Source organism: Cucurbita moschata, unplaced genomic scaffold, assembly GCF_002738365.1.
Source record: "Cucurbita moschata cultivar Rifu unplaced genomic scaffold, Cmos_1.0 Cmo_Scf00041, whole genome shotgun sequence".
Lineage (NCBI taxonomy): Eukaryota > Viridiplantae > Streptophyta > Magnoliopsida > Cucurbitales > Cucurbitaceae > Cucurbita > Cucurbita moschata.
Genome location: NW_019268557.1, coordinates 645,404 through 658,964, shown reverse-complemented (window position 1 = coordinate 658,964; position 13,561 = coordinate 645,404). Strand labels below are relative to the sequence as shown.

The following is a 13,561-nucleotide window of genomic DNA, read 5'->3' as shown; positions in this document are numbered from 1 at the left end:
TTTTTTTTTTTTTTTTTTTTTTTTTTGCAATAATTACAATATCTCTCCCTTCTGAAAATTGAAAATAGAAAAATTCCACGTATTAAAAAATTATAACCATTTACAGCTATTTAGGACCACACGTAAAATAACAAACAACGAGATTGAAATAATAATAGAATTCTTGTTTTTGGGTAATATTTTTTAAAATAGAACCTTATAGTTAAATAAAGAAAACAAATAACAACAAATAATGTTTTACACATTCTAAAAAACGTGACAATACGAATGGGAAAATATCCGCCTCCAATAAAAATAATATTAATTTTATTAATTCTAATTTTTGATTGGTCAAGAAAGATTAAATTATTGATGGTTTGAGAAAGGAAGGTAGAGGCAGAGTCCCCATCGAAGGTATAAATAACGAAGGACATGAAGTGTTTAAGTTCATAACGCTTTCATTCTATAAGCCGCCATGGTTGTTCTATCTCAGCCAGAGTTGGATTTGGAGAAATATTCTGTTCTCCGATCAACGGGCAAACCCGCCGCCTCCGCCGCCGATATTCCGGAAATTGACCTTTCAGACCCCAACGCCAAGTCCCACGTCGTCAAAGCCTGTGAAGAATTCGGGTTCTTCAAGCTGGTAAACCACCGGGTTCCCGTCGAGTTGATGACCAAACTCGAAGACGAATCCCTCTGTTTTTTCAAGCTTTCTCAGTCCGAGAAAGATAAGGCTCGCCCGCCTGACCCTTTGGGCTATGGCTCCAAAAATATCGGCTCTAATGGCGATAAGGGCTGGATCGAATATCTCCTTCTCAACGCTAATCCTCTCCCTATTTTCTCCCAACAGTCCGATTCCTTCCTGTAAGTTGCCAAAATTTAAAGCAATCTGTTTCGGAATTACAGAGTTCAAGCCTCTGTTCTTAGCCTTTTTAAGATTTTGATTTTGGTTCTGATAATTTTAATGTTTTTGTAGCTCTGTGGCGGCGGAGTATGTGACGGCGGTGAAGAAATTGAGCGGCGAAGTGGTGGAATTAATAACAGAAGGATTAAAAATCGAGCCAAAAAATGCGATAAGCAGGTTTATAAACGACGAGAAAGCTGATTGTTATTTCAGAGTGAACCATTACCCGCCATGTCCAGAAATGCAAGCTGTTGGAGGACGAAACATGATCGGATTCGGGGAACATACAGACCCACAAATCATATCACTGTTAAGATCAAACAACTCAACCGGCTTGCAAATCTGCCGGAGAGACGGCGTGTGGGTCTCAGTGCCGCCAGATACGACGGCGTTCTTTGTCAATGTCGGCGATGCGCTGCAGGTGATGACCAATGGGAGATTCAAAAGCGTGAAGCATAAAGTGGTGGCGGATTTCAGCAAAGAGAGGGTTTCGATGATTTACTTTGGGGGGCCGCCGTTGAGTGAAAAGATTCAGCCATTGTCGCAGGTTTTAGCAGAGGGGGAAGAAAGCTTGTACAAGGAATTCACCTGGTGGGAATACAAAACGGCGGCGTTTAAGACCAGATTGGCTGATAACAGGCTCGGTGCGTTTGAAAAGAGTCAAAATTCTACGTTTTAAACTTGTTTCGTTGACCCAACTTTTTAATTCTGTTCCATAAATGGTAACTCAAGCCTTCTTTCTTGTTGACGAAGGAACTATTCGTTGACGTTCTGGTCGGTAGTTTTATTATTTATATAATCCAACCTCTATTAATAAAATAGCGTATTATTATTATTGAACTACGCTCATTATAAAAATTTTAAATTCTTTTGTTACGTGAAAAAAAAGAAAAATTGAAGTAATAATAAGACAATAAAAAGCAGAAGGGCGCTTCTTAAATAGATAATCAAATTTATCATTTAATTGAATGCTTAAATCTGAAATAAATAAAAAAAAATAGATATCTTAACTAATGATTAAATTATGTTTAAGTTCATTTAGTTATATAATTAAAATAAGATAATTTTATAATTTAATATGACATTGGTACAACAATACATATATTCAAAGTTCCTATACTTGTTTAAGCGAAAATTAAGATGAGAAATATAAAATTTAAATATTTGAAAGTGTATGAACTAAAATTAAATTAAATTAATAATAAAGTTATATTTATATTCACATATGTTGGCAGACTCTTAGTTCAATCTCCAAATAAATGAAAAATCGTATTTTTTAGTCGAACAATGAGGATTCCTCACTTTTTCTATCATTTTATTGATATATTTATTTTAATTAAGTTCAGTTTTATTATTATTTTTATTGATATTAATATTAATAACAAAAATAACAAAATAATAAAATAATAATAATAATAATACTATTATTATAACAACCAAGTATGAGAGTCGGAGACAACCTAGTCCTCTCCAACTCAGTTACGATTCTCACCAAACCTTGTTATCAATGTTGTTCTACCTTCAATCTGAACTAAAATAGGGTAGGATATGACTGTTGACAATAATTTGGCTTTTATTTCTTTTTTATTTTTTTATAAAAAGGTCGTTCCCTTGAATTTATTTAAGTAACATGATTTCGATTTTCCTAAAAATAATTTTATTTTTAGTATTTAAAATATTAGTTTAAATTAAAAGAATGTTAGAAATAAAATAGGTAACAAAACAAGGTAGAATTATTGTTTAGGCTTAATTAAGAAAACAAAGGTAAACATATTCATTGTTTTTTTCTTTTTTAGAAAAAAACAAATTTATTGTTAATTTCTATATTTGGTTAATCTAATTTTTAGATTTATTTTTCTTATATCCTACCTAACTTTTCAATACTAAATATATATATACTTTTTATTTTTTAAATTGACAAATTCTACGGTGTTTCGGAAAAGGAATAAAACAAATAATTTCTAGATATAACTTTTACAAACTTTGAATAAATTAAAAAAAATAATAATAATAAATTAAAAGGAACACGTAGATAATTTGAAGAAATGGCTAGAAATTTAATTATTCAGATAAATAAAACCACAACTAAACCAGCTTTTAGGCAAACCTTTAACATCAACTATTTGCAACCATTTAAAAAAGACTATAATTATTTTTCTCCACCTAAATGCGCCAAATTATAATTGTAGCACTCTCCTGCTTCCAAATCATTTTAATGATAATTTAGAAAACATTTAATTTTGATAGGATAAAAATTAGGTTTAAAAATATATAATAAAATATGTAATGTGGGGTTTTGTTTTGTTGTAACTTGCAGAAGGTGAGTCGTTGAAAGATTTAATTCTATACATTATTATTATTATTATTATTATTATTATTATTATTATTATTTTTGGAAGAAAAATGAATAAAAGAAGGGAGGGAAAAAGACAGGTTTTGACGACAGAGAAACCAAGACTGGTGCATGTGAATTCTTATTATAGGCTGTGTTGTTCTCGGTCAATCTATTTGTGTGGGGAACCGTCTTGGTTCTTCAGAAACAGCCTTTTAAGCAACTTGTCTCTGCCTCCAAATATCATACAAAAAATATTAGGGTTTTCAGTCCACTGAATCAAATCAATTATAATAAAAATTTAAGAATAATTTCATTCAAATTTGAGTTTGAAATATGAAAACTATATATATATATTTTTTAATTTCGTTAAATTTTCAGAAATAATTTTTAAAAAAATCTAATTTGGTTTCAAAATCTGTCCCCTGAACGAGGTTTTTGTATAATATATTATTATTATGGGAAATTTTAATGAATTTTAAACTAAAATAAAATAATTATAAAGGAGGAGAAATAGCTCTCGCGTTTGAGTTTGTGTGTGTGTGTGTGTATATATATATATATTTTACTAAACGTCGCGTCGATATTATTTATCAGTTTACTTTCTTTTTCCTCTGGCACAACGTGTCAACATAACAAGGGTAAATGTTGACAAATTTCAATACACAAAATCTAATTTAAAATTCGTTTCGCCAAAAAAAAAAAGAAAGAAAAAAAACATCAAATCAAAAATCTAAAAGAAAAAAAATAAGAAAAACAATGTCACATCAAATTTAAATACCAACTTCATAATCAAATAATTTTGGAGAATCAAATTAAAAATTTTAAATATATATATATTTAGCTTTAGAATATTTTGGAACTCTTGAAAGAGTCGTTTGTATTTTCCACAAAAGAATTCAGTTTCAACAATCTAGCATTAGAGTCATGTCTTAACTGAATCATATCAATATAATTCTCAATTATCGAACAAAGAAATTGCGAGTCTTAAAAAGTGTAGTCAAAGCGACTCAAGTGTGGAGCAAATAGTGTAATTTGTTCGAGGGCTCTAGAGAAGGAGGGCCTAATGGGAGGCTCTATAATATGCTTTGTTCTAGGGGAGAATTGTTGGTCTCCAATTGTATAAGGTGTCACGGTCATGCTTGTCCAAGGCGTGTAGTCCATGGCCGCATGCCCGTTACATGCCGAAACCCTTGCCTTATACTATTTTTATCACTTTCCTTTACTGCTTTCGTGTTGTATAATTTCTTTCTTATTTTTTTTTCCCCTAAGAATATGACATTTCGGTAAAATCATGTCTATGTCTTGGTAGACATGAAATGCCCTATAATGTATTATAGGGGATGCGATTAGTTGTCAAATTCTCCCCTACTTGAAAAGTTATATACTGTTTAAGTAGTTGTTTTTGCCTTTTGCTTGCATGTATATAACACTGTTTTCAATTTCTCTACCCCGCTTTCTAAAACCTTATTCTCAAATCTGGATCAGAGGCTTGGATGAGATTTTAGATAAAATGGGAAAAAGCCTCGTGGTTGAAAAAGAGAAGCCCGAGGAAGCGGAAATTAAATTGGAATAATACGACATATTTTTCTTTCACATCAATGTCTGATTGGTTTGGTTCTAAAAAATTTACAAAAATCTGGACATTTATGGTACCCATTTTTACGTACACTTGCTATTTTTGTGTTGTTTTACAATTATTGACCATTTTCATTGCATCCTTTTTTTGCTCTGTATATCCGTACTCTAATTCTGCCTCACCTATTTCTATCTTCTTTAAATGCATTATTCACGTCTAAATTTTACATTTTCAATAAAAATAAATAACTTATCGCTATTTATTTATGGTTATATGGTTGGATGCCGACGTTAAATAAAGCCAAACCAAAAGAAACACCATCAAACATCACATACTCAAAAAGGGCATGAATCCAAAGCATGGTATGGCCGTTTCCTTTAAATGGCCTATGAGCATATCTACACAACGTGACATACAAAAATACTCTGTATATACTAATAATTATAATGCGACATTACCATACAAAATAATAAAGTACCGTCACATCGAAGGCCCGTTTTTATTTGTCTTTTTTTTTTTCTTCTTCTGATTAATATCAACACATAATTCGTTATGTTAAAATCAAGAATTTGAATTAATTTTACCACGCTAATTTTATAAGATCTTATATCAGTTGGAAAGGGAAACGAAATATTCTTTAGAGTAGTGTGGAAACTTCTTCCTAACTGTAAAATTGACGACGATACTTAACAAGCTAAAATGGACAATATCGGCTAACCGTGTACTTTAGCGGCTACAAATTTAATTTTGGTTATATAAACACATAATTCCCAAATCTTTGCCGATAGCTTTTTATACCTAAAATGTCCTTTTCAAACACAACTAATACTAGAATATTGTTTATGTTTGACAAAAATTCCACATGTTTTGATATCTTCCAAGGAGTAGGTAACCAAACCTTAATCTTATTTTTCTTTTTAAAGATAGAATTTGGTCTCCCATATTAAAAAATGTAACGATTTGATGTTCATAATCTTAAATATGATTTGTTTTTTTTTTATTTAATTATAATATCATTTAAAATAATTAAATCATATTTAATTTACGTTGAAATTAGCGCACAATCTTTTTGCAAATTTCTGCACCAACTCCCATTAATTACATAAATTTTTCTTAAACTAAATGAAAAAACATTCCATTTGCTTACTTTGTTGATTTTTGTGAGGTCATGAAGTTGAAGGCAGTCGAAAAAACAGCCCCTTCTGTCTGCCAGTTTCGTAAACTTGGAGGTACTTTTTGCTTCAGTTACTAACACCATTTTCAGGAACATAAGCTTAGCTCCACATCCAATTGATACTCAAGGCTTTAACCTCAATAACCTTCATGCTCTGACACTATGTTAGGAATCATGACTTTACATAATGATATGATATTGTCTACTTTGAGGATAAGCTCTCGTGACTTTGTTTTAGCTTCCCAAAAAGTCTCGTATCAATAGAGATAGTATTATTCACTTATAATTTCATGGTCATTCTCTAAATTAGCCAATGTGGGACTCACTCCCAATAATCTTCAACAGTAGACGCATTTTAAAGCTTTGAGGAGAATCCCAAAAGAAAAAGGTTAAAAAAGACAATGTCTGCGAGCGACGGATAGAACTAAAATTTTTGAGTGAATCTGAAAAATGCAGCCCTAATAGATAATGGGCCGTATGAACTATGAGTTAAGGGCCCAAACAATCACATCTGGGCTATGCTGGCTTCGGCCGTCATATATGATGGAAGGCCCAAAACTTCCACATTTGGGCCGCACGGCCAGACTAATGTAGCCTTCGGGTTTAGTGTTTGTAACTTCTTTTGTTGTTTGAATTTTTTGAAATTAGGTTGTTTTTAAAAAAATTGTGAACAAATATTCCATAAGAAAATTGGAAAGCTGTGTTCAAACTCTAATTAAATGAGTGTTTATGGAACTAATTAGGTCTAGTTATTAGCTATAGCCACAATTTATAATTTATTATTATCATTATTCAATATATTTAATACAAGTTTTAAAGCTCAGTTGAATTTCGTATATTTGTATTATAAAATAACATTTACGAAATTATTTTATTTTTGCGATATTAAATATATTTTAAGTATTCTAACTTTCAATTAAATTCTTATTTATATATATTGATATAAGGGTTAGATTCTTATTTAAATAACAATAATTATAATTTAAGTAATCAATTTAAGTTGTTTAATGCCACATTATTGATTAGTTCATAATTTTAAAAAATCACTTTAATAATTGTGACAACAAAATGGCCTAATAATTTATAATGGAAGTTGGAGTTTCTGAGTTGTTAATCAACGCTTATTGGTTAGTGTGAACTAAAATTTATATTTATTTATTTGTTAAAAAAAAATTATTTAACAAGCGATCAACAATTCGTCGTCTGATCTCAATTTTCTAAGGTTGAGTCCAACCGAATTATTTAAAAATAATGAACTAATTTTATGTTTAATATGATTTAAACATTTAATTTAATTTATGTCTAATAACTGCATAGTTAAACTTGTTTTTTACCGCCACAATTATGTAAAAAAACCGCGACAATCCCCGGTAATTACAGTTTACTTTTAAGTGAGAAAAGCCGCGGGGTTGGGTTGAGGGGGAGGGACTGTTCCTCCATTGTTGCAGCCTTCGAATCTCTCCTCTTTCACCTTATCGGAATCAATTGCAGCAATGGCCGGCGAGGACGATGCTGCTGCTGCTGCAACTCGTTGGACGTTCCAGGCATTGCTTACCTTTCTCTTTTAACTAATTTGTTTGCTGCTTAGGAGGAAAAAGACAGAAATCAGTGAATAATGTGTTGATCCAGAGGTTGTAGCAGCTGTATTTTGCTTAATTTTTAATTCAGCCTCAGGTTTAGACTGGCCTTGCGTCTTGGTTGAGGAAATCTTAAATTTAGAAAAAGGAAGTCAAAGCTGTTCTACCTTCCCTTGTTTCCTCATCGGTTTTAATTTAACTTTTGATCATTTCTAATCGGTTTGTGTCAGGCATGTGGTGCAACCGCTGCTGTGTATTGTTCTTTCTTCTTCTTTTTTGGCTGGAGTAGAATCTGAATTTTGGCGAACTGTGTATAATTTTGGTAAACTAAACGTTCTTCTGCTTGTAGGATTTCAAGAGGTTCTATGATTCCACATTTGGGAGAAAGAAGGAGTCTAAGTCCCGGAATGGTGAGGCCTCTGATGCGGCTTTGAAAAACGAGAGTACATTGGGCACAGCGGCAAATGGAACTGCGCATGGGCCTGAATTGGCCATATACGAGCAGTTCCGGTTACAGGTAATGCATTTGATTTTTCAGTTGTGACAATAGTTGACTGATCTGGGATGCATGGGTTGGTAAAGTGCTGATGATTCCATCAAATTCTCCTCGTCAATTGTTTTGCAGCAGAGTGGCTCAAGTTCGGCACCTGGTGCTGTGCCCAACCGTAATACGGTGACTATGTGAGTTGTCTCTATCAATTTCTTTAGCAGTTATATTTTTCTTTTCACTGTGGAAAACACATTAGCTTAGTTGTGTCGAGGATTGTTGGAGTCCCACATGGCTAATTAAGGGGAAGGTCATGAGTATATAAGGGACACTATCTCTATCGGTACGAGGCATTTTGGAAGAATCAAAAGCAAAAACGCGAGAGTTTAAGCTCAAAGTGGACAATATCATATAATTGTGGAGGTTTGTTGTTCCTATTAGTGGTATCAGAGCCATACCCTTATCTTAACTTAGCTATGTCAATAGAATCCTTAAGTGTCGAACAAAGAAGTTGTGAGCCTCCAAGGTGTAGTCATCGACACAAATAAACTTTGTGAATTAGCTTGAGTAGATGTTCATTCACCAAAATTATACCAGAATTGCATATTTGAATTGAAATGAGTTTTTGTCTTAAGGATTAGTTATTTCCTGTGATTTTGTAGCTTACCTAATCATCATCATTATTATTTTTTACCTTGTCAGACAGAAGCCTTTGCTTCCTCCATTGGAATCTACAGAAATGCGCAACTTAGCTGAAAGCATTGCTAGGTAACTGACAAAGTGCTATACATCAATTGAGATTATCTTTAATGATTGAAAACATATGGATTTCTTAGCAAATACATTATCATTATATCAACAATTTTTTCAGGCCTCCTTACTGTCCTACACTGCTTTATTCAGGGATATAATACGTGGAAATCCAGATATTAAGTGGGAAAGCATCAAGGGTTTAGAACATGCCAAATGCTTACTTAAGGAAGCAGTGGTCATGCCAATAAAATACCCCAAGTGAGTTTTTTCTCAATACTATGGACTATTTGATCATAGTTTAGCATCGACTCTTTCACTTGAGGTCGAAGGTTCAAATTCTCATCCTTATTGTTGAAAAGAAAAACATTTGTTGAACTAAGAAAATAATTATATATAATATAAGTGCTAGTTAAAAATTAAATTTAATCAGATGAAGTTCATGTATTAAAAATAATGAGGTTAAATTAATGTCTACTACCACCTAAGTAAAGTTTTTTGAATGATCATTTTGTCTGGCAAACCATTTATATTTCTTTTCAAGATTTATCCTATGACCGTCATGATAGATTTAGCTAACTGTTGTTGGGATAGTATGACATTGGGATTTCCTATTTACTGCTCTACTGATGGTTGATATAAATTTCTTGGCTGTAACGTTGAACCAAAAAATATATGCCTTGTACGGAATTTACGAATGCAATTTTGCATTACGACCTTTTGGTACTTATTTTTTTTTTTTTTTTTTTTGCCTGTATTGCTTTTCTACTAAAATCGTCTCGTGAGCCATTCTTAAACTCACATATCTCCTTGATAGATATTTTCGGGGTCTTCTATCTCCATGGAAAGGCATCCTCCTCTTTGGCCCTCCTGGAACGGGAAAGGTATGTAGGTTTTAGTTGAAATATTTTGTTTTAAAAGCTAAGTATAATATTCGGCTGTAGTCATTGTTAGTACAATTGAGATGATACTTCAGTAAAAATCTGCTCCTTTATAAATTCCCATAAACACAAATAAACTATCCATAAAGTTATTGCTTTTCGGAAATCCATGTTTCTGCGAATCGTTATCTAATACAAGCTTTGTGAATTAGCTTGTAAAATCATTTTTCTGGCATTCTGCAATGGAAGCTTAAACAGCCTTCCTTGTAATTCCTCGAGAAATTTTGGATATTTCTTGGAAATTGAGAGGAAGTGTATTCCAGTGTTCGTCACTTTTTCAGTTTTTTTTTTTTATTATGGTCACCTTATCATTTTTTTTTTTGGAGTTTTCGTATATTGCTAATTGAGCTGTAATGAAGGTCTTATGGTCTATTTTTTTTCCTTATTTAGATAACCTTTCATGTTAATTATTCAGACCATGCTTGCAAAAGCTGTTGCAACTGAGTGCAAGACAACATTTTTCAATATTTCAGCATCATCTGTGGTGAGCAAGTGGCGAGGTATGAGAACATACATGAATATGTTTTATTCTTTCTCAGTTTGTGTAGTCAACATTTGAACTTGTATTAAAAAATTTGAAACACGTGATCTGTCTCTTTTTGAATCAAATAAACATAATATTCTTTTACGTGTTTAAACTATCAACATTCTGTACTTACAAGTCTTCGGAAATTAAGATTAGCCATTGTCGTGGCCATAACTTTTTTTAAAATGGTAAAACCGAAGTCTCATTAATGGTCCAGCATCATTCTCTTTTAGGAGCGGTGTCATTTAATTTCATTGCTCTGCTATTAATTTCTTAAATTGAACTGATGATCTTCTTTCTTAATCACTTGTTTTGTTTCTTAAATTTCTCTGCTTCAATTTCCTTAATAGGTGATTCGGAGAAATCCATCAAGGTCTTATTTGAGCTTGCTAGGCATCATGCACCATCTACTATATTTCTAGATGAAATTGATGCAATTATTAGTCATCGTGGTGAAGGACGCAGTGAACATGAAGCTAGTAGGCGTCTGAAAACAGAGTTGCTCATCCAGGTCCTATCTTTGTTCAATAGAATAATATCATGAGCAGTTATTGTGTGTAGCATCTCCCATCGTTATACCTCTTTCAAAGAGGGTTCACATGCTTATATTTGAACCCTTCACGTGTTTCAGTTCTCGCCCAAGAACGATAACTTAGCTGTTTGTTATTTATTAAAATTATATTACTTAAATGATCACAAGTTAACTCTGTAGCTTCCATTTGTTATGGCATTGCTAAGCCAACCGTCTTGGAATGCTTTTGCATCTTTTATCATCGTTGCCCAATGCATACCAAGATTCCAGCCATCTTATTGAAGAAATCACGCTAGTCTTTTCTATCTAATTGATGCCCATACAAATATTGATTGTTCGATTGGATTGCAGATGGATGGGTTAATGCAGACAGATGAACTAGTCTTCGTTTTGGCGGCGACGAATCTTCCCTGGGAACTGGATGCAGCCATGCTTCGTCGTTTAGAAAAGAGAGTATCCTCTTATTATTGCAGTCTTTGTTTTGATAGAATAATTAGAACAGTGGTCAATAGCTTATAGTGTCTTTACGATGATAGAACTGATTACCTACCGCTTCTTGAGTCACAGCCCCAAAAACTGCTACAATATTCTAATTTAAGACTTATTTTGGCTTAGAACTTCCATCTGCATGATAGCTTGATGAGTATCAACCGCATTTGAATGATTATATCCCCAAGTGATTCTCCTTTGACCATTGTATAAAAGATACTTGTGCCTCTGCCAGAACCAGAAGCTAGAAAAGCTATGTTTGAAGAACTTCTTCCTCAATCTGGAGTTGAGGAACTTCCTTATGATATATTGATGGAAAGAACAGAAGGCTATTCAGGTTCTGATATTCGATTAGTGTGCAAAGAGGCTGCTATGCAGCCACTACGCCGCTTAATGGCTCAACTTGAGGAACAGCAAAAAGAGTTGCCCGAAGAACAACAGGGAGTAGTGCCTGAAGAAGGTATTGAACATTTTAAACGCATCGCTATTTTTTTTTTTCTTATTCGGTTCATTGCATGGATCTATTCTTTCAAAAGTCCCCTTCTATAGACTTCTCTAGTAACCTTGATATTCTCCTTGAATCTATGGAGGAAGCCTTCCAAGCCTTTGGCTCCTGCAATCTCGATTATCAGAATTCTCAGTGTAATCTATAAATTAAAATCCAATGAAATACATTTAAGCACCATGGTCTTGAACATGGGTTGATCAGTTCTCTTCTCTGTACCATCCTGCAAACAACTGACATAATAACTCTTCATGACCGCAGAGTTGCCCAAAATTGGACCAATCACAGCCTCCGACATAGAGATTGCCTTACGAAACACGCGGCCATCTGCTCATTTGGATGCTCCCCGCTATGAAAAGTTCAATGCCGACTATGGAAGTCAATTACGGCATTGAAGGTACACACAAGTGCCCCACTTATCCCTCTCAGCAGCCTTCTTCTTATATGTGTATGCTTGTTTGGTGTGTTGTGCTACAAGAAAAAGTATTGAATTGTGTTCCACTCAACAATTTATAACTTACTCGTACCATAGTAGATTAAATTTATCAACAACCTTTGGCCCCATAAAGTTCTGTGCTCAGTTCAAGGTCTCATTATCATTGAATTCTCAGAGACTTGTGTGTGGAAAGCTGTTCTTAGTAATTAGTAGATGTGAGACTGATGATGAACTACTTTTTATTGATGAAATTGTTCTTGATATCTGATAGATGTGGGAGTTTTACATTTCTGTCAAATCAAAATGCAGAACTGATGTGACAAGTATCTATTGTGGATAGATGTGAGATTTGACAGACACCTATTATTGATGGATAAAAGGCACGCATGAGCAAGTAGCATTATCATGATCATGTCTTAGCAATAACAATAAGATAGAAAAGATGAGGAATGTGATGACAAATTTAAGTTTCTTAAAGTACAAAGAAGTTGTCGATTTCTGTCATCTTCATGCTCTTGCTGCTGTGATGTTTCTTGATTTCCAGGTATGAGTGTGTTCTTTCTGACGCTGCTTTTGGACATCAGCTCTCATCTGCTAGCTGTGCAATTATATTTTTAGGGTATTTTATTTCAAGGTGGGGTGAGTTTGTGTTGGTTTCTCATTATAGAGCTTTTTAAGATTTCTTTTAAGATTTCTTTTTTGGGCTAATACCAATATAGAACTTCTCCCTAGCAAACATATTTTAAAACTGGGAGGCTGATGGCGATACATAACGGACTAAAACAGACAATATCTATTAGTAGTGGGCTTGAGCTGTCATTAATGGTATTAGAGTCGAACACCGAGCAGTGTGCCAACGAGGACGCTGGGTCCTCAAGGGGAGTGGATTGGGAGATCCTACATCGGTTGGAGAGGGGAACGAAGCATTCGTTATAAGAGTGTGGAAACCTCTCTCTAGTAGACGTGTTTTAAAATCGTAAAACTGACAACGATATATAATATGCTAAAGCGGATAATATCCATTAGCGGTGAGCTTGGACTTTGATTTGGGATTGGACTGTTGCAAATAAATTTTCATCAGAATCCTAACATAAAATTTAAATTAATTCATTTATGAAAGGTTAGACTTTGATATGTTAGTTTGATGTTTTAATTTATATATCTCCCGAAGTTTAGTGTATAAATTGATTTTGTCCCCTTATTTCTTTTAAATTTCTCAAGTGTTTTTTTTTTCCTCCAAGTCCTTGTGTTTTTCAATATTTCTACAGAAACGAAGTGAAATCAACGGCACGGTTAAATGGTAAATCTAGTTTCTCAATGGTTTGGTTTGCTTTTTTTTTTTTTTTTTTT

The 13,561-nt window shown here is 33.3% G+C and overlaps 2 protein-coding genes across 3 annotated transcripts; both read left to right on the top strand.

The window, feature by feature from the left end:
- Positions 1–350: 350 nt before the first annotated feature.
- Positions 351–1,723, top strand: LOC111433225 (gibberellin 2-beta-dioxygenase). The gene is made up of 2 exons (XM_023070196.1): positions 351–843; positions 956–1,723. Exons 1-2 carry the CDS (start codon positions 455–457, stop codon positions 1,560–1,562), a joined length of 996 nt encoding a protein of 331 aa, XP_022925964.1. The 5' UTR covers positions 351–454; the 3' UTR covers positions 1,563–1,723.
- A 5,636-nt stretch (positions 1,724–7,359) lies between these two features.
- Positions 7,360–12,483, top strand: LOC111433178 (katanin p60 ATPase-containing subunit A-like 2). Of its 2 annotated transcripts, none has more exons than XM_023070132.1 (11): positions 7,360–7,512; positions 7,895–8,062; positions 8,174–8,226; positions 8,735–8,800; positions 8,936–9,043; positions 9,600–9,666; positions 10,139–10,223; positions 10,600–10,760; positions 11,133–11,234; positions 11,487–11,730; positions 12,037–12,483. In XM_023070132.1, the coding sequence occupies exons 1-11, from the start codon at positions 7,462–7,464 to the stop codon at positions 12,168–12,170; spliced, it is 1,239 nt and encodes a 412-aa protein (XP_022925900.1). In that variant the 5' UTR covers positions 7,360–7,461; the 3' UTR covers positions 12,171–12,483. The 2 variants fall into 2 exon arrangements, with proteins under 2 accessions (XP_022925900.1, XP_022925899.1); XM_023070131.1 differs by having other exon boundaries at positions 8,171–8,226.
- The last annotated feature ends 1,078 nt before the right edge of the window (positions 12,484–13,561 follow it).

Bases quoted from the DNA above. Each gene is read 5' to 3' on its own strand.
- LOC111433225 (XM_023070196.1), top strand. From the start codon at position 455: ATGGTTGTTCTATCTCAGCCAGAGTTGGATTTGGAGAAATATTCTGTT. The intron at 844-955 runs GTAAGTTGCCAA...ATGTTTTTGTAG, and splicing joins CAACAGTCCGATTCCTTCCT to CTCTGTGGCGGCGGAGTATG.
- LOC111433178 (XM_023070131.1), top strand. From the start codon at position 7,462: ATGGCCGGCGAGGACGATGCTGCTGCTGCTGCAACTCGTTGGACGTTC. The intron at 8,227-8,734 runs GTGAGTTGTCTC...TTACCTTGTCAG, and splicing joins AACCGTAATACGGTGACTAT to ACAGAAGCCTTTGCTTCCTC. The intron at 11,731-12,036 runs GTATTGAACATT...TCATGACCGCAG, and splicing joins GGGAGTAGTGCCTGAAGAAG to AGTTGCCCAAAATTGGACCA.